This window comes from Ailuropoda melanoleuca, chromosome 13 (assembly GCF_002007445.2).
Source record: "Ailuropoda melanoleuca isolate Jingjing chromosome 13, ASM200744v2, whole genome shotgun sequence".
In the NCBI taxonomy this organism is placed as follows: Eukaryota; Metazoa; Chordata; class Mammalia; order Carnivora; family Ursidae; genus Ailuropoda; species Ailuropoda melanoleuca.
The window spans coordinates 83513235-83532485 of NC_048230.1; the positions used below are offsets into that span (position 1 = coordinate 83513235).

The window sequence follows — 19251 nt, forward strand, 5'->3', positions numbered from 1 at the left end:
AGGATGACTCACTTCCAAACCTACTACAAGAAGCTAAAACATCCTGAGGAATCTCCTTAAAAATAGTCGTTTTGGCTGGAGAGTAACAGATATGGAGCTTGAGAACAAAAATAGAGAATCTCCTGCATACATCAACTGGGACAAGATGGTCCTGGGATTCAAGGGAAAAATAAGAAAAGCAAAACAACAGTCTAAGTGCTCAAAGAACTTAAAGTAAACACACACACGAAAAATGACTGGATTAAATAGTTGACACAAAATACACAAAAATGATTAAAGAACTATATAAAACATAAAGAAAAACAATTTTGTCTTATCTCTTAAGTTCTATCATTTAACCAATGCTTTCTTTTAAGAAATACTTTAAATAGAAAAGAACTGATANCAAAATACACAAAAATGATTAAAGAACTATATAAAACATAAAGAAAAACAATTTTGTCTTATCTCTTAAGTTATATCATTTAACCAATGCTTTCTTTTAAGAAATACTTTAAATAGAAAAGAACTGATAATCTTATCCACAGTTTAGATGGTCTTGGTAAAAGAAAAGGAATTCACACTCATTGGGATTTGGTAAATTTGTATACTGGCTACTTTTGAGAAAAAATATAACTATTAATTTGTATTGTTTTGACACTACTGGGATTAATATATTTTTGCTAACTAATGCATGCTTTTCTGAGTTTTCTGCAATATACAATTTATTAAATAGGGGATTCGACTTTTTCCTACTAATTTGAGTGGCAATAATAGGTTTTGATGTGGAAGTTTTAAATACACATGTAGTCACATCTGTTGATTCTGTTTTTCTCTTTTCTAAGTCTAGAAATTCCTACTATCCACTTCCTGAAACACAAGATTTAACAAAACACAGTACTATCTTACTGTTTCTGTGATTTGAGTTTTAATTTTTTTCCCTTATCTGGAGTTTATTTTGGACTATGATGACATAAAGATCTGAACTAAGCTCTTTATACAAAGACTTACCCATTTCTCCCAATGCCAGGTATTCAAGCTTATTTTGGTCTATATTAAAATATAAACTCTTCTATTTACTGATTTCATTCCATCAATTTGTCTTTCCATTTTTACCCAAACTTGTTAACTCTTGTAGCAATACAAAATGTTTACAATGTTATACCTGGCAGGGCGAATCCTTTTATACTGCTATGCTTTCCTAAAAATTTATTAGTCATTCTCACTTATTTATTCTTTTAGATGATTACTGATATCCTTTTTCTTTACTTCGATTTGAACTGAGATTATAACTGAAGCTATACTAAAACTATAGAACTGACATCTTTAAATACTTAAACAGAACAGTAATTTAGAGCTGTTTCAGGCACTGTACTAAATACTTAGTGTGAGCTTCTTTTCATTTCATCCTTACAACTACTCTAGGAAGTGCTATTGTTATATTCGCTTGTCACGTGAGAGAAGACATTTGAGAAATTAATTAAATGCCCAAGATCACATGGCATGTATCAGAATCAAGATTTGACTGCAGGTCTGTCATACTGCAAAGCCTAGATTCTTAATCACTATGATTGCTCTCCAGAAATATGGTATCTCAACATTTATTTAAGTTTTTCAAATTTATCCAGTGTTATAGTTTACTTCATATATATCATATATGTTTAAGGTGATTCCCATGGATTTTACATTTCTGCTGCTAGTAAAAATAGATTTTTTTCTTAATTGGTTAAGAACTGAAGAATGCAATTAAAAATATTTATTTTACTCTGTCCCTTTATTGAGCTTTATATTATAATAGCTTTTCAATTGATTTCCTTAGGCTTTTAAAATACATACAATCACATGACCCATCAACAGCAATAATCTTATCTCTTCCTTTCTAACTTTTATATTTATGCTACTAGTTTTGTGCTTAACTGTACTGGACAAATGCCAGATTACTTTTCTTAAAAGGAAAGCTATGACTTAAAAAAAGAAGATTAAACTTAAAATGTTTAGAAATATTTCAAAATGAAATCAATTCTCACCTTTACAGAAAATATAACACCCCCTTTAGGTTTAAATGAATTGAACAGAGCTAGCAAATCTTTTGCCTTTAATCTGTCCCAGTCCATGTTGCAAACTGCTAATCGACGTGTAACCTATGAGAAAAATTAAATATTACAAAATCTCTATCATTCTCATCTCTTGCAAACTATTCAAAAAAATATGTCTTCTTTCCCCCAAATTCTGAAATCACCAATACAGTATTTATCTAATTAGTTTCAATATGTAGAAGAAAATTTCGGTTAAGTCACACAATGGTAAAACTGTCAACAGATAAGCACTTTCTCTTACTAGGTTCTTTGTTCTTGACTTAGAACTTGATAATCAGCTGACTTTTTAACAACCAAGTTTGTTAAGCTGTTTTGCTACCCATGCATGAGTATGGAGATTGGTATGTTACCCTAAAGCATTTCTAATAGTGCAGTAGGAACTGAAATATAAACTACCAGTTACAATAAGTATTTTCTAAAAATTTCATGTGCCCTGGGACGCCGGGGTGGCTCAGTTGTTAAGCGTCTCCCTTCGGCTCAGGTCAAAATCCCACGGTCCTGGGACTGAGCCCCGCATCGGGCTCCCTGCGCAGCAGGAGGCCTGCTTCTCCCTCTCACACTCCCCCTGCTTATGTTCCCTCTCTCGCTGTCTCTCTGTCAAAGTAATAAATAAAAATAAAAATAAAAAATTTCATGTGACCTTTATTTCTTTAATCTCTATTTGCTTGGACAGACATCTAACTTATATAGCTATATTCCATACCAAGAAGTTTTTTTACATCAAAAAGTTTTAATCAGAATAATCATTAATATTATTTACCAATAAAGGTCTTCCCAGTTTAATGACATCAATTCTACCACCCATAAAATCTACTTTACTGTGCTTTTCACAAATAATCTTACATTCAAAAGTTTACCTCATCAGCCCGAGGAGCATCTTTATCTAACTCTCTCCAAGCATGTTCAAAACCAGAGTCCTCTGGCAGTAAATCTGCCATATCTTCTTCATCTTCAGAACTAGTCTCTATATTTCCTTTACCCCTTGCAAGATCAGGACCACTGTCACTTTCATCATCGTCACTATCCTCATCTTCATCCTCCTCCTCATCACTTTCATTTCCATCAACATCATCATCATCAGCTGAAGTTCTACCAGTGCCTGTAACTCCATCTTCAGATTCTTCATCACCTATTTCACTAGCACTTTCTGAATCTTCCTCCACAGCATCTTTGTCAAACATCTTACCACCTGCAGAGTTTTCATAACCATCGCTGTCTCTTGCCATTATTAACGGAACCACTGCAAAAAAAATTAGAGGAGGGAGAAATTAAGAAAAGGTAAACACAATTAAATTGAATCCAACTTATTTTGACCTCAAATCCAGTAAAAATATAATTTCTGTGAAACAGACTAAAAAAACATAAAGTCAGCAAAGTTCATGCTGAACTTATTTAACAGAAATTTTGATGTATACCCAGATCATACAAGTAGATTCACATACCCATTCAATCATTATGGAGTACCTGCTGTGTGCTACGTGCTCAATATAAAATCATCAGCAAGAGAAGCTATCAATGCCCTCACCCAACTTAGTCGAGAGGATAGATGGACAAATATCAATCAAATAAAATCAATCAAATCAATACACATAAAAAGCATACAGTAGGAGTCTCTAAATAAGTATACCTGAGTTGCTACTTAAAGGATGAAGAGGAGGTATTCAAGATTAGACTAACAGATGAGGGAAATGTTCCAAACACCAAAACAAACAAACAAACAAAAAACAAATGCAAAGATCCACGAATAGGAAAAAATTGGCAAGAATGTCTGGACTGCAGATGGCCAGGAGTCAAGTGAGAAATTAAACTGAAGAGTGAGGTAGGGGCCATGCTTCCCAAAAACCACGAAGAAGGTTTGGACTTTGTCATAAAAGCAATGAGAAGCCACTGTTATATTTTCAGAAAGAGGGACATCACCATATTTGTACAGTGAGATCACTTTGACTACACTATAGAAAATTGACTGGAGGGAGTCAAAAGCAGATGTGAACAGAGAATTAGAAGTATAGTACAATACTCCTAGTAAGAGAAGAAGGTAGCACGAAACTGTTAGAGACAGAAAGAAGTGAATGGATTAACTTCAGAGTTGTAGAGTCAGGAGGTAAAATCAACAGTAATTAGTGATGGGGGCTTGGTATGGGACTCAGAAGTTTTAAGAAAAGTCAAAGATGAGTTCTAGCTTCTTGGTGCGCAGAGCTAGCTAGCTAGCTGGATAGATAAACGTGGTGTTGGAAAAGAACCAGTCTGCTTGTTTGGTTAGAGGTATATCATCAGTTCAGTTTTCAATATGTTGACTATGAAGTGCCTTTGAATCATTAAGAGGAGATACCAAGAAGGCAGCTGGCTGAGTCTACAGCTCTGAAAAGTTGCATGCTGGAGATAAAATTTTTCACTCATTCATGTGTAATAACAACAGAAGTTGTGATGTGTATGAGATCACCTATGCAGAACAAAACAGTAAGTTTTCTGCTAAATCTTGAACTTTGTAACTAACTTACGGTTAGCGATATACGAAAAGTAAAAGACTGTTTTTACTTAAATTGGATTTTTTTTTAGCCCTCATAACTCTGAAAAAACTCATTTTGTATTTCTAAAGCAATCATATGATTCTACTATGGGTATGTGTGTATGTGGATATACAGTACCTTACACATTTTGTTCACCTTTAAGTTGGAGCTTATGTTTCTGCTTACAAGGCTCTGCTCGCAGAATTAAAAAAAAATTTAAAAGCTTAACACTTGGAATGAAATTCGAACTTAGTTTTCTTCTTAGTTCTATAATCTTTTAATAGTCTTTCATTGGCCAAATATTTATTATCTATTATGTAAAATGCATTGAGCTCAGGAAAGGAAAAAGGGAGATGGCTTGTAACATCATCTCATTCTCTTGATGGGTTTATAAACAAAAAGAAATTGTTTACTGATTTATGAAGCCATGTTCTATAAAGTAACACAGAAGAGACATCTAAATTTGCCTGTAGAGAGGCATTTACAATAAGAAAGGCTTCAGGAAGATGCCAGTTGACCTGAGGCTAAATGTAAAAGAGTTCCGAGAGGAGGAAAACAAACAGGCTTTTATTTCAGTACCTTAAGAGAGTGGGGGGAACATAAAAAATAACTAGGCAGTAGATGTGAAAAAGCCAAAAAAGGGCATTATTCTAAGTTCTGCATATGGGATCAGAAAAATGCCACCACAATAGTGGAAGAAAGTTACTATGAGGCAAGCTTTAGAATTCACCTTTAAGCAATATGCTCAGAAATAATACCTCGGGGACTTACCTTTACCTAATATTGCAATATTTCTCAAGCATCAGTCATTATTTTACCATTAAATGATTTTTGCATTTCACTCTTTCATTAAACCCATTTTTTTTAAGTTCAAAAAAATAGCTTTGTTCTAAATATCTCTGAAATCACAGATGTAATGTAGTGGTTTAAAGATGTTGAAACAAATACATAACTATTGACATAAAAAAGTGGTTGAAAGATGTTGAAACAAATACATAACTATTGACATAAAAAAGTCTGCATATCATCTCACATATGCCGTTTTCACATATGTCAATGGTACACATATCACACTCTGGGTTGTATAATAAATTGACACATGCTTACTTGACTTAAAAAAGATCTAGTATTTTAATATTTTTGACATCAAGTACATTTGGAGTACTGATTGATTCAGTAAATATTTGCTCAGAGTCCACCACGTACAATGCTAGATAATATGGGATTATCTCTATTCCTGCATGGTACTGCTCTAGTAGTAACTGTAAACAGTACTTACCTAGCTACTTTTTAAAAAATGCTTTATTGCCCCCTCCAAGTATAAAAATAATGAATGCTCATAGAAAAAAAATTGAGAAAATATGATTTAAGAAAATAAAATTGACTAGTAATTTTTCATTCAACAATAACTGGATGATTATTTTGGTATATAATTCCCTAAATTTGTTTTCTATGATGTACCCATTAATTTTTAAGTAGTCAATCATAACATTTATACTATTTTGTAACTTATTTTTAAAACTTCATATATCATAATAAATATGTGTGGGATATGTCACAATTTATTTAATCAATTCCCTAACGATTTAGATTACTTTTTAAATTTTAAAAACAATGCTAAGATGCACATTCTTTGCACAAACGTCCAATTATTTACTTAAAATAAGTTCTTAAGAGTGCAAGTGGTGGGCATCAACATTTCATGACACATAATACCGAACTGCACTCTTCACATCACCTTTACCTTGCAGCACCTAAAAAGCTCTCTGCAGGGGCACCTGGGTGGCTCAGGCAGTTAAGCATCTACCTTCGGCTCAGGTCATGATCCCAGTGTCCTGGGATGGAGCCCCACATCGGGTTCCCTGCTCAGTGGGAAGTCTGCTTCTCCCTCTACTCCTTCCCCCCTGCTCGTGATCTCTCTCTAATAAAATCTTAAAAAAGAAAAAAAAAGCTCTCTGCACACAGTAGTTGCTGGTAATTGATGAATAATGAACAAAAGATGTTTACATATGAAGTCACTAATCCCTACTAATACATAATACCTTCCTAGACTGTGGAACTGATGTAAACTACTGGAAGCAACATGATGGGGTAGAAGGATTTTCAAAGACTTGAGTTACAGGCCTAGCTCTGTATAGCCTCACATAAATCACTTTAGCCTTGTTTCCTGATTAATCTATCCTAATTTCTCAAGCTTATTGAGAAATTTTAATTAAAAAAAGACATGCAAAAAGATTCTGTAAAATCAATCCAAAGGATTATATGGATATGTTTTATAAATCCAGTGCCCCAAATCAAGTGAAATTTAAAAGATACTAGACTAACTTACCTAACAAATTCAGCATCAAACAAACCTTGCTGCTGTTCCCATTCTGATCTTATTCTCCAATTTCAGTACCCAAACTCCTATTCCTCTCCCTATACCACAGTTTGCTGCCTGGTTCTACTACAAATGGAATGAGATCCTACCCCGAGCTCCTTAGTCCCTGCTATCTAGAATTCTATCCACTGCCTGATACCTCCTACTTTCGAATGCGATTTCAGCCTGTCAAGTCTGCTCTGACTTTTTCCTGATGCCTATCCTTGGATATTGTAATCATGGCCAGCCTTTGGCTCATCAGTTAACAACATTAACAACAGGAAACACCAACACTCAAAATTGCTTGCTGCTGGAGGTGACACAAATTTTAATAAGCTCAGTAAACAAGTAAGCATGGACCAGAATCAGATGTTTCTTAGTTCCAAACAACCCTTTCTAGTTGTATTACCCACTTACCCCTTCAGAGACCTTATTATCTCATCAAATGGTAATACTGATCTCTTCTGAACATACCCAACCACATCTTTGCTCAAAAAGTCCTTTCTATATAGAGTGCTCTGGTCTCTCAATTTACTTTTTCCAAACCCTATGGTACTTCCCCTATGAATTTTTCTCTAATTACCATATCTTGAGTGACCTCTTCCTCTGAATTCCCATAGCCCTCTGCTAAACATCTTTTATGGCACTTACTATTATTTATTATATTACAGATCTGATTTCTACCACTTTAGATCTGTGGTTTCCAGTATGTAGCCAGCAGCCACATGTGGCAACTGAGCACTTGTAATGTGGCTCGTTCAAATTTTATACTTGAGATTAGTACGAAAATAGAATGCAAACTATGCCATTAAAATTTAAGTTGGTTACACATTGAAACAATTTTTTTATGTTTTAAATAGACTATGTTAATAAAATTAATTTCACTTTTTTTTTTAACTTCTTAATGTGTCAACTAGAAAATTCAAAATTACACATTTTTTATTGGACAGTGCTGCTTTAGAACTGTAATTTAGCAGGCTTTTATTTGCAATAGAGTATCTTGGGAAGGGCTGAAATCAAGGTCAAACTCCACTCAACAAGCTATGCACCTTGCAGAGGTGCTGTGTCTGCTCAGAGCGAATAAATCTGCTTCACTCAAAGATGCTGTCTCTTACCAAACTGTGAGCTTTAGGAGCTCTATGTATCCAAAAGGGCATAACTTTTTCTAATTTGCACAGGCATCATATAAGCGAGCAGTAGCCCCAAGATAGGGGTCTTACCCATGTTCTACCTGCCACATACTGGTTACTAAAAGTAGTTGAATGAATGAAGGATGGATGAGCACACAACTCTGCTAGTCCTCTTCAGACACACCTCTTCTTACTATGTGATGACAACATATAACACTTTATCTGATTAGAGAATATAGCTCTCACTAGTGCCTACCACAAATCAAAATCATTGTCTATCCTCAAGTTTTCGATCCTAGCCATTATAGTACCAAATAAAAAATAATCATTATATGGCATTTTTTCTTTCACAGCTTTATACTTCCAAATAAGCATTTGATCATTCCCATTACACTATGAAAATACTTACTATATATACCTTCTTTAAAAAAAAAAAAGTATAAAAATGATGTATTATCAAAGAATCCATAATTCTTTCCAACCAACCTGATTGCATTTCTCTTCTTTTCTCAGAGTACTTGACCTTGGGAGATTTCACAATTTCAGAGAGGCCCAAGTCTCTTGTGCTTAGTTTTCCTTTGGGACATGAGTCTGTACAATGCTGAACAATGCTTTTTTTCTCTGTTGTAATTTTTTGTGTAAATTCTTCTCTGTCTTTCTTGGGACTTATTTTTGAACCTACCTTCTTAGTTTGGCATGACTTTTTCATTTTCTGGATTCTGTCAGAGTTACCTAAATCATTTTTATCTCCAGAATCCTTTTGATTAATTTTCTTGGTTTCTTTCTTTTTCTCCACAACTGGATCTTTTGATTCTATTTTATTGTTAGTCTGGGGTTTTTTCTTCTTCATTTTCTTTTGGTTCAGTGCTTTATCATCTCCATCAGATAGATCTGAATCAGAATCTGAAAGGTCGTAAAAACGTTTCAAGTCCTCTGTAGTGCTGTGGTTGATGGGGCGTCCTCTTTTATCTACAGCATAATTCAACTTGAACCTTTTGTCATGAAACATTGCTCGAAATCTCTTGTCAATTTTGACTTTTCGATCCTTTTCTGGCATTTCCCAAAATCTTGGGTCTTTTGTAACCCTCCTAAACCGCTGGTCACTCATTATTTCTTGTTTGGATGCCATTTTTAAATGTCTGACTACAAATGCTTGAAGAAATCAAATCCTAAAAAGTAAAACAAATATTACAATAATGAAGGGTTGGTTAAACAAGATGCTTTGGGAAAAAATACTAATTCACATATATTCTAAGTTAAATATAAATAAAGGTAATACATCCAATTTCATTTCCCAAACTTACTCTTTTTTTTTTTTTTTTTTTAAAGATTTTATTTATTTGACAGAGACAGACAACCAGCGAGAGTGAGAACACAAGCAGGGGGAGTGGGAGAGGAAGAAGCAGGCTCCTAGTGGAGGAGCCCGATGTGGGGCTCGATCCCACAACACCGGAATCACGCCCTGAGTCGAAGGCAGACGCCTAACTACTGCGCCACCCAAGCGCCCTTCCCAAACTTACTCTGAGTCACATACAAAGACGCAAAAACTATCAGAATATCCCCTTTTGATTACACAGCACTTGGAGAAATAAATTTAAGACAAAACCAAGCAGAATTCCAGGGCTTTACAGAGGGAGACAAACGCTTACGAGCCAATTGCACTCACTTAGAATTTCTATATATATTTTTTGTATACCTGTTACAAGTTAAAAGCTAATGTAATAAAAAATTTCCCAAGCCTCAGTTGATCACATTCTGGTCCCATTCTCTGTTAGTCCTTACTTCATGCTACTACTCTGAACAGCCCTTAGTTCTACAATGCTAGTCTCCTAAGACCCACATCAATTCAGATTTAGCTCACAAAGTTCCCTTTTTAAAGTTCCCTCCAAAAACCAGGTAAATTTTCATCCCAGTTATTAATAAACATCACTTCTATAATTTCTTATTCTATAAGTAAGACCCAAAGTCTCCCCAAAACATATTAGACTCTGTGTGTGAGAGAGATTAGTATTGTTCCCTTGAAAACAGTAACAGTTTAGCATCTCAATTCGATTTTTGCACAGCTAAGAGTCATTGTTTTTTTGCTTTTTAAAAAAAGACCTTATCTGTCCATTTGTCAGAGAGAGAGAGAGCGCACAAGCAGGGGGAGCATCAGGCAGAGGGAGAAGCAGGCTCCCCGCTGATCAAGGAGCCCGATGGGAGACTCGGAGACTCGATGCAAGGACCTTGGATCACGACTCGAGCCAAAGACATAACCAATAAGCCACCCAGGCGTCCCAAGAGTCATTGATTATTAAGAACAAAAAGGAACTGATCAAATAGGGTAGCAATGCTTTCTTTGGAAAGCAAGGCTTATTTTTTCCCCTTAAATTGAAAAACAATTTTTTATACATCAAAAAAAAAAAAAAGCAACCAAAAAAAACCCCAAAATCAAACCCACACAGGTTTCAATGACGCACTTATTCGCGTAAGCATTTAACCCTCTGAACAGGTGGGACCGAGGTAGGTATCACCTCATCCAACTATTAGTGATAATGCATATAAATGTTTACAACGAAAGCATTCAATAAGCGTCAGATATTCAGACAGAGATGGGCGACCAGACCTCACCTTCCGACGCCCACCTTCAACTCCACAGCCCACTCTCCCCTCTACCCACCTTCTAACGCGGAGAACGCCAGGGTGGTCCCAGGACGACGATCTCCTTCCCAATCCCAAACCTCAGGGCACAGCTACTGGACAGAGGTCCCTCGACAGGACCCTGGAGAGGACCAAGAAGTCTGAAAAATGAGACTGGCACGGCAAAGAAAAAGGGCGCAACCCCTCATGGATCCAAAGAAGACCCCGTCAAAGACTGGTCGGGCACCCACCCCGGCAGTTCTTCTGGAAAACCAAACCTACTCACCAGCTCTGAGCACTCGCCGAGTCTCACGTGCGATCCACACCCATAATCCTCCGCGTGACGCTCCACCGTGACGGCAAGAGAACTGGGCCAAACTACTTCCCCTTTTCCTCTGCGGCGGAGCCGCGGTGGCGCATGTGCACTATAAGTGCGCCTGCAAGTGGCGTTACTGCTGGACATGCTGCGCTCGGGCTGTCTCTGGCTCTTGCGGCGGCGACCTCCGGCGGCGGGGGTCGCAGTAAAGAACTTCGGTCTCAGGAAGGTCGCCTCCGGCGTCTCTACCCCGGGCAGCACGTCTCCCAGAGCCCTAAATATCTTCGACCGGGATTTGAAGAGAAAACAGAAAAACTGGGCGGCCCGGCAACCTGAGCCTATGAAGTTTGACTACCTGAGGGAGGAGGTGAGTCCGCGGGGCAGTGGGGGAGGGCGGCGCCGAGCTTTGGCGCCAGTTCCGGGGCTCTGGCCGGTCCCCAGTCGAGCCCAGCTCACTGGGTGACCTTGAGCAGCTGCCCTGCCTGTCTGAGCGTCTACTGTGATCACTGAAGGGGTGGGTGAGGATATTTGTAAGGTGCTATTCATTGATTCATTCATCCACTCGGCAAATATCGCTTGAGTTACAGCTATGTCTTGAGCAGAGTAAGACCGCTACCCTCAGGAGGTTTCGTTTTTGTGGGCGTCGGTGAACAAGAAATGTAATTTCAGCCAAAGAGGTACGGTGAGGTACTAAAGTGAAGTAGTATATAATGACAGCCTTGGTCGGAGAAGGCCGCTCAAGCAGACGACATGATGAGAAATTAGGCAAGCTGAGCTCTGGAGGGAATAGCCTTAATAAGCAGAGGGAAGGACAAGTGAAGAGTTTCTGAGACGGAAAGGACCTTGTTTGAGGCCTCCAGTGACGCTTCGGTGAAGGAGAGAGTGGGAGAGGAGGTCAGGGAGGGCCCAGGTTATTAGAGCGGTAGAAGGTAAGGACTTTGGATTTTCTCATCTAACTGAACTGCCCATTTAATATGGTAATCTCTGGCCACGTGTGGCTATTGAGCGCTTGAAATGTAGCTAGTCCAGTTGAGATGCGCTGTATCTGTAAAATACACTGGATTTCAGTGACTCGCTGTGAAAAAAGATGCAAAATATTTCATTAAGTTTTTTTTTTTTAATCTTGATTACCTGTTGAGATTGTAGTTTTGATATATTGGATAAAGTAAAATATGTGAAAAATAATTTCTCCGGTTCCTTTTTACTTTTTAAAAGTGGCTATTAGAAAATTTAAAATGACACATGTGGCTCTCATTGTTTTTCTGCTGGTCAACACTGCTCTAGAGGAGTGTAAGCCTGTGGAATGGTTTTTTGTTTTTGTTTGGGGGAGGGGGTTGGGGAATCAGCCCCGGGGCTTGATCTCACAAACCTTAGATCATGACCTGAGCCAAAATCAAGAGTCTGTCACTTAACTGACTAAGCCATCCAGGCGCCCCTAGCATGTTGAATGGCTTTAAGCAGTGGAGTGATAGGATCTGGTTTATGTTTTAGGAAAATTAAGATCTCTGATTTGTGCTCGTTTGAAGGACCTTTTCCTCTGTCCAGGTGGACTAGAAACTAAGGGTTTCTACTCTCTGGACACACCGCACCAAGTTCAGGCCTAAGTAAATGTTTCTTTGGGGATGAAGCAAAATTGAAGTTAAGTATAATGAACCCTTGAAAGCCAAAGCAGGAAACAGTTTTTGAGCTCCTTTGGACAGACCTCTGTGCAGGCTTGGCCTGACCAGATGATTGACTGTGTTCATTCTTAGGGTTCATAATGACATATACTTAGAAGGTGTATATTTCTAACCACTCTTCTCCAAGCAAACCATGTAGATTACAACTTGACTGAGGCCTCATCAATCTGTAGGACTAGAATAAGTGAGGTAAAGTATATAAATGTTCTTTTTATAATGAACAAGTTATTCATAATAGGAATGATATACCAAGTGGACTCCTCCAGGAAAAGACTTCTGGTATAACTCTTTTCCCTTCCTCTACTACCTCCTAAAGCAAATACACATATGTTCTGAACTTCCAAGTCCTAATAGAAACTCTGGGGTGTTTATGAAGGAATAGTGGAATGTGAGGAATATTAGGCTCCCACATCTTTATTCCTGCCAGATGAAGCTAGCCTAGCAAAAGGAAGCACCTACCTTATGACCTCTTTTAGACTGGAATGGGATGGGGGAGAACAGCATGAAGTGCAGTTTCTTCAGATTTAGCTAACTTTCTAATTTGCACATGTTGCTTGGAAAAGTTGTTTACTTGTTTAGTAGTTCCACAGAATTTCTTATGAGTCTTCAAATAATAGAGTTTTTAAGTGATCATTTATACATTGATCTGTAATCCAAACTAACAATATTTTTTTCACTTTCATATACTTCATGCTAATATCTGTGGACAGTAATGTATCTCTTATGCTCCTCTTCTTATCCTTGTAATCTTATATAGAACATAGAATGTAAAGGCCAAAATACAAATACATATTCATAGATATTTAGTTTTAGATTTATTAAATGGACTTCTGGAGTAATTTTCATCAGATTGTTTCCTGGGGTAGTTTAATTTATGGTGTTTATAATTATGGTCAAATTTATATAATTTGTGGTCAAATTGAAAATGGGATAGAGAGAAGTACTATCAACATGTTGAAACATAAGTAACCTGTGGATTATTGAATATTAGAAAAAGTGTTGCTTCTCTGTTAAACTTACTTAACTTGTATACATTGTTGCTGCTTGTAATCCTTCAGGTTGGAAGTCGGATCGCAGACCGTGTGTATGACATAACCAGGTAAGTGATGATTATAATAAAATACAATTAACTTTTGACTGGAGATTCAAGTCATTGAATACTGAGAGCTTAATGTCTTGAATGGCAGAATCTGGAGGAATTTATTACCAGGATTAGTGATATGAATCACAGTCTTAAGTCTCCTTTTTTTTTTTTTTTAAAGATTATTTATCTATTTATTTAAGAGAGAGAGAGCGCGCGCGCATGCAGTAGCACAAGGAGAGAAAGAAGCAGACTCCCCACTGAGCAGGGAGCCCGACATGGGGTTCGATCCCAGGACCCTGGGGTCCGGACCTGAGCCAAAGACAGATGCTTAACCGACTGAGCTACCTGGGCACCCCAAGTCTCTCCTTCTTTATGTCTGGAGAGCAAGTGTTCTTTTTCCTTCACTGTAGCCAAAAAAAAAAAAAAAAGGAATGAATAGAAGCACAACTCATAGCTTCTGTATGAGCCTGAATGACTGATCCAGTTTCATTTGGCCAAAAGCCAGTAATGAAAACATTGCTCCAAAAATGGAGATAAAAATTGACCTTATGTGAATTTTTAAGATTTAATAAACCTAGCTTTAAAAGTTTAACTACAATTAACAACAGAATCTTTTACTAAGTGAAGGAAAGAGTCTACCTAGATTTGTTCCCCACTCAGGTTATATGAGACTTTGGCCATTTTATCTTTAATATTGTTAATGGCAGTAGGGCTCTATGATAATTATATAGAGGCAGATTTGAGAAGAGAACACTTTCATGAAGTATTATTAAAACCTTGATGAATTCATTGTTCTGTATTAGGCATGACAAAAATTTTACAAATTCAAGTTTACAGCTGTGTGGCAGAAGCCACATAAATAATGGTTAAATAATGTCTTTACTGTAGAATTGCTCTGTGATGTTAGCAAATCACTTTTGTGCTCTTTTGTTTAAAAGACATCCATTAAATTAGACCAACATGGGATGAATTTATTACATTTGTTTATAAAAAGGGGAATTTTATAAAATTGAAAACTTAGTCATTTTTTAGAGATATTCATGCTTCTTAAAAGACTCTTGGGATGAATTTCATATGGTAAAAGAATGCTTCGTTATTACAGATAATCACCCCCATTTCATCTGCTTTATTAGTTCCATTATTTTAAGGATCTGAAACAAATAGCAAGTTCTCTTTACTGCAGTCATTCATTTGCCTAGATTTTAGGCCATTTATTAAAAATGAAACACTAAATTTTCCAAATAAATATGGATTTTATAGTCTTTTTATGTCATAGTACTGAGCAAAACATAGATCTACAGAGATACCTGTGGTTATGGCTAAAAGCATGTCTTAAGCTAACATTAACTCTTTAGAACTAAATTATTAAAAATACCAGTCTAAAAAATAAAATACCAGTCTAAATGCCCTTGCACAAACATTCTATTGTTACAAAGTATAGTTTATATTGTCCACACTGATCTTTTGTTGATTTTTAAAAAACTAACCCCACATATTATTAAATGTCTTATTTGTGGAATCTGAAGTCCATTTAATACTGTTATAATCTGGGGGCTCTTCGGTGGCTCAGTTGCTTAAGTGTCTGCCTTTGGCTCACGTCATGATCCCAGAGTCCCGGGATTGAGTCTCACATCACGCTCCCTGCTCACTGGGGAGTCTGTTTCCCCATCTCCCTTTGCCCCTCCCCCTGATCATGTGTGTGCTTGAGTGCGTGCGTGCACTCTCTCTCTCATATGAATAAATAAAATCTTTTTAAAAACCTGTTATCTGCGATAATAATAACTCATAACCAACTTTTGTTGAGCATTTGTACTGTGCTAGACAATTTATGTGCACCATTTCATAAAATTCTCTTGAGGGAGGTAGTAACTTTTCCATTTTATAGATGAGGAAACAGATTCAGTAAGATTAAATCACTTGTCCATGGTCTCAGAGCCAGTAAATTGCAGGCCCAGAATTCTGAATCATGTCTTTCTGATCCCAAAGCTTGTGTACTTTACCGTGTCATACTGCCTGGTTCACAATCAGGATAGAGGGCATTATGTAAATAAGTGGTTCTTTCTCATTCTCACCACCAGTTCTCCAACTGTGTGCTGGTGTTCTGTATTTTTGACATAAGTTTGTAACAGAAATTGGAAAAGTACTCCTAATTTTGGTTGCAATAGAAAAAAATGTTATTAGTGGATAAAATTTTAAGTTTTCTTGTCACATGAAATTGGCTTATAGATGTGTGAACTGGTTTTGTATGACATATATTGAGAGGAGGTAATGTAGTATGGGGGCTAAAAATTCTGATTCAGGATTCTGACTAACTGAATTTAAGTTCTGACTACTGCTTATTAGTTGAGTGACCTTGGGTTGACTTACTTTGAACACTTAGCACATTGCTTTGAACCTGCTAAGATTTCAATAAAAATTAGCTGCTATTTAGTTGGTGTTTTGTTTAGTTTTTAGTTTAACATATTAATATTTCATGGTATTTTATATGATGATTTTTAAGTTATCTGCTGCCTCAACAAATTTGAGAAAAAGGGATAATTAAGTTCCTGACAAGTATGCCGATATTTTCATGTTAATTTATGTTAGCTTCTTTTCTTTCTTTATTTGTATATATTACTAAATTAAAATATCCCACTAAATTTGTTCTTTGAATGCACATCATGGAGCAACCTCATGGAAAGCCATTTGACTGTGAGGTCCTGTGAGTGTCTGGACCAGACAGACTTGCTCCTTAAATATGTTCTCGGGTAGAAACAGCTTATAAGTGAAGCAGAAAAGGCAGATGGTGTAACTTTTTGAAAGTTGTGTTCATTAAAATGTTTTTACTTAAGAAAAGTTAGTTTTTAGTAATTGTTTTGTGGACTGTGTTACTACAGACAAAACATAGCTTCTGTGTCTATTTTTTAGAAATTTTTCCCTTGCTTTGGATGTTGGTTGTGGAAGAGGTTACATAGCACAACATTTGAATAAGGTATATGTATTCAGTGACTTAATTTACTTTAAGAAGTAAAATTGACTATTTTTAAAGAAAATCTTCCTTAATTCAGTTTGTATCATATTTAGATTTTGATTATATCAAAACCACTTTTTTTTTAAAATGGTGAACCAGTGGTTGTTTTGTGTCTTAAGTATTTTTTAAAGTGGTTTTTCTTTTTTTCAATCTGTTTTGTACAGTGATTCCTACTTATAGTTTCTTTAAATCTATATAAGATATGTTACTCTTCATTCCCATTTTGTGCAAATGTTTTTGATACTTCACAATAAAATCAGATCGACATTCATTTGGAAAATGTGATTAAGCTAATTTTTAGCTGAGAAAAATATTAATTTTATCATTTAATTGGAAGTGCTTCTATGGGCCTATATACAATAGCCTTTTTTAAGGCTTAAACCATTTTATTTTGCTTTGTTTTCTAATTTAGACCATAAAGACATTCATTTATCGTTTTAGCCTCTGTATATAAGACACTGTGTTGGACATAGATTAAAGTGGACTTTCCATATTAAATCTACTTCAAGAAAACATACACTTGGGCCAGAGTGGTGGGAGTGGGGCATGAGAAGCTCCCAAAACGCTGTTGTCATGGGCAGGGCAAATCTATTCTAGTTGCTCAGGCCAGAAACCTTATTCATTGATTCCTCTTGTGTCCTCCCCTCCCACATTGAGTCCATCAGCAAATCTTACTTGGATTTCAAAATATATCCATAACTACCACTTCTTACCACTTTCATTATTTTCATTTTGGTGTATACTGCAGTATCCTCCTATTGGCCTCCATGCTTCTGCCTTTGCCCTCAACAGCCCATCCTCACAGCAATGTAGTCCTTTTAAAGCACAAGTCATTTCATTGCCAGTCCTCTGCTCCGAACTGTTGGATTCTCCTCTAACTCAGTAACAATCCAGAGTCTTAATCCATAGGCCCTCAGTGATCTGGCTCCGTAAGATGTCTCTGACCTTATGTCCTTCCCTCATTCCTTACTTTTCAGCAACCCTAACCTTTTCTCTGTCTCTCAAACTGGGCAGGGCTTTGCATTATACTTGCTCTCTCTTCCCAAGATATCTGTGTGTCTTACTTCCTCACCTTTTTCGGGTCTTTGCTCGGATGACCCCATCAAAGATTCCTTCCTTGACTATTCTGTAAAATAGGATCCCACTCTCCACTGGCTGTTTGCCTGGCTTGTTTCCAGAGCACTTTTTTATTAGCACCAGATGTGTGTTTGTTTAATTGGTGTCTGTCTTCTCTTGCTGGAATATAAACTCCATAGTCTTGCTCATTTCTGGTCACTGCTAAATTCTCAATACCTAGAATACACAATGAAAATTTATTAAATGAATATTGCACAAATAAATGCAGGATAACTTTGAAGTTATTACTTCAGTGACTGGAAAAAGTCAGGGAATGTAGTGGGGCAAGGAGCCTGGGAATCTATTTTAGATATGTTGAGTTTGAGGTTAACAGTGGATTATATTAGTGTTAATGTCTGACAGGTAGTTGGAAATGTGGAACTGGAATTGGGGTGTTGAGGTTAAGAGCACTGACTTGAACTTGGACAGATAAGGATTTCAAATTCAGCTCTGCCGCTTGCTGACTATATACCCTTGGACCAGTTACCCAACTTCTTTAGACCTCAGTTTCTGTAAAATGTGAGCAGTAATAGTAATACCTATCTCCAAAGGTTAGCAAGAGGATAAAGTGAGAAACGGTTAAATGGAGGCTATTCTTATTTGGAAGCCTGTCAGAGGTGATAACTGAAGCCACAGGAATATAAGCTTACTGGGGAAGCATATAGAAAAGAACCTTCCACACTGTTTTTGGGGGTGGGAGAATGAAGAGTAATTACACCACAGAAATTGGCAGACACTACGACTTGGGGCACCTTTTTATTTTGGAAGCCTGTAGTTAAACATTTACCTGCACACCAGTTACACTTGAGTAGTTAGCAGTGACCAGGTAATGGTAAGGTACCCTTTCCAAGTTGTGGGCAGGGAAGTTCTTTAAGAAGGGGGTGTGCATGAAGTGGAAAGGATTGGCTTCTTTATCAGAGGAGGGGAAGCAGAGTAGAAAGTACTCAAGAAGTTTCTAGGAGACCACAACAGTACTGGGCTTCAAAGAGGTCAAGTAAGGTAGGACTGAGAGCACACATGCTGTTGTAGCTGATTAGGTTGTTAATAATCTCTATAAATAGTGTTAGTGGAGCACTGAAAGTGGGAATAGGTTACCAAGAATGGAGGAGAAAGACATTAATGAGAACTGGAGTTGTAGATTGCAAACGGAACAACTAGAAGTAGTTAGAGGTGAGGAGATTTTTCAAGATTGGGAGGCTTATACCTGTTTCAAGGTAAAGGAAAAGACACAGAAGACAGAGATGGAAGATTGACAGAGATGGTGATGGGGCGGGGGCAAGCAAAATCCTAGAGAAAGAGCATAGTGGAAGGTGTTAATCAGGGAAAGAAATGGTGCAGTGCTCTTGGAAGGAAGAA

The 19251-nt window shown here is 37.0% G+C and overlaps 2 protein-coding genes across 9 annotated transcripts in view; one reads left to right on the forward strand and one right to left on the reverse strand.

The window, feature by feature from the left end:
- The window catches only part of ESF1 (ESF1 nucleolar pre-rRNA processing protein homolog), a 63365-nt gene extending 52278 nt beyond the window's left edge, over positions 1 to 11087 (reverse strand). Inside the window, exons 1-5 of one of the 4 annotated variants that reach the window (XM_011223996.3) lie at positions 10977 to 11029; positions 10731 to 10832; positions 8558 to 9240; positions 2933 to 3315; positions 2007 to 2120 (exon numbers count right to left, since the gene is read on the reverse strand). In XM_011223996.3, the coding sequence (XP_011222298.1) occupies positions 2007 to 2120; positions 2933 to 3315; positions 8558 to 9200 (1140 nt within the window). In that variant the 5' untranslated portion in view covers positions 9201 to 9240; positions 10731 to 10832; positions 10977 to 11029. The other 3 variants (XM_011223997.3, XM_034639767.1, XM_034639768.1) reach the window with 3 other exon arrangements.
- Positions 11055 to 19251, forward strand: part of NDUFAF5 (NADH:ubiquinone oxidoreductase complex assembly factor 5) — a 28200-nt gene continuing 20003 nt past the window's right edge. For 2 of the 5 annotated variants that reach the window (XR_004619365.1, XR_004619364.1), the window contains exons 1-3: positions 11056 to 11373; positions 13744 to 13784; positions 16677 to 16740. Coding sequence is in view for 1 of the 5 variants with exons in the window: in XM_002918483.4 (XP_002918529.2) it covers positions 11152 to 11373; positions 13744 to 13784; positions 16677 to 16740 (327 nt within the window). In the remaining 4 variants the exon portion in view is untranslated. Of the gene's footprint in view, positions 11374 to 13743; positions 13785 to 16676; positions 16741 to 19251 lie in introns of all 5 variants that reach the window. The other 3 variants (XR_004619366.1, XM_002918483.4, XM_034639769.1) reach the window with 3 other exon arrangements.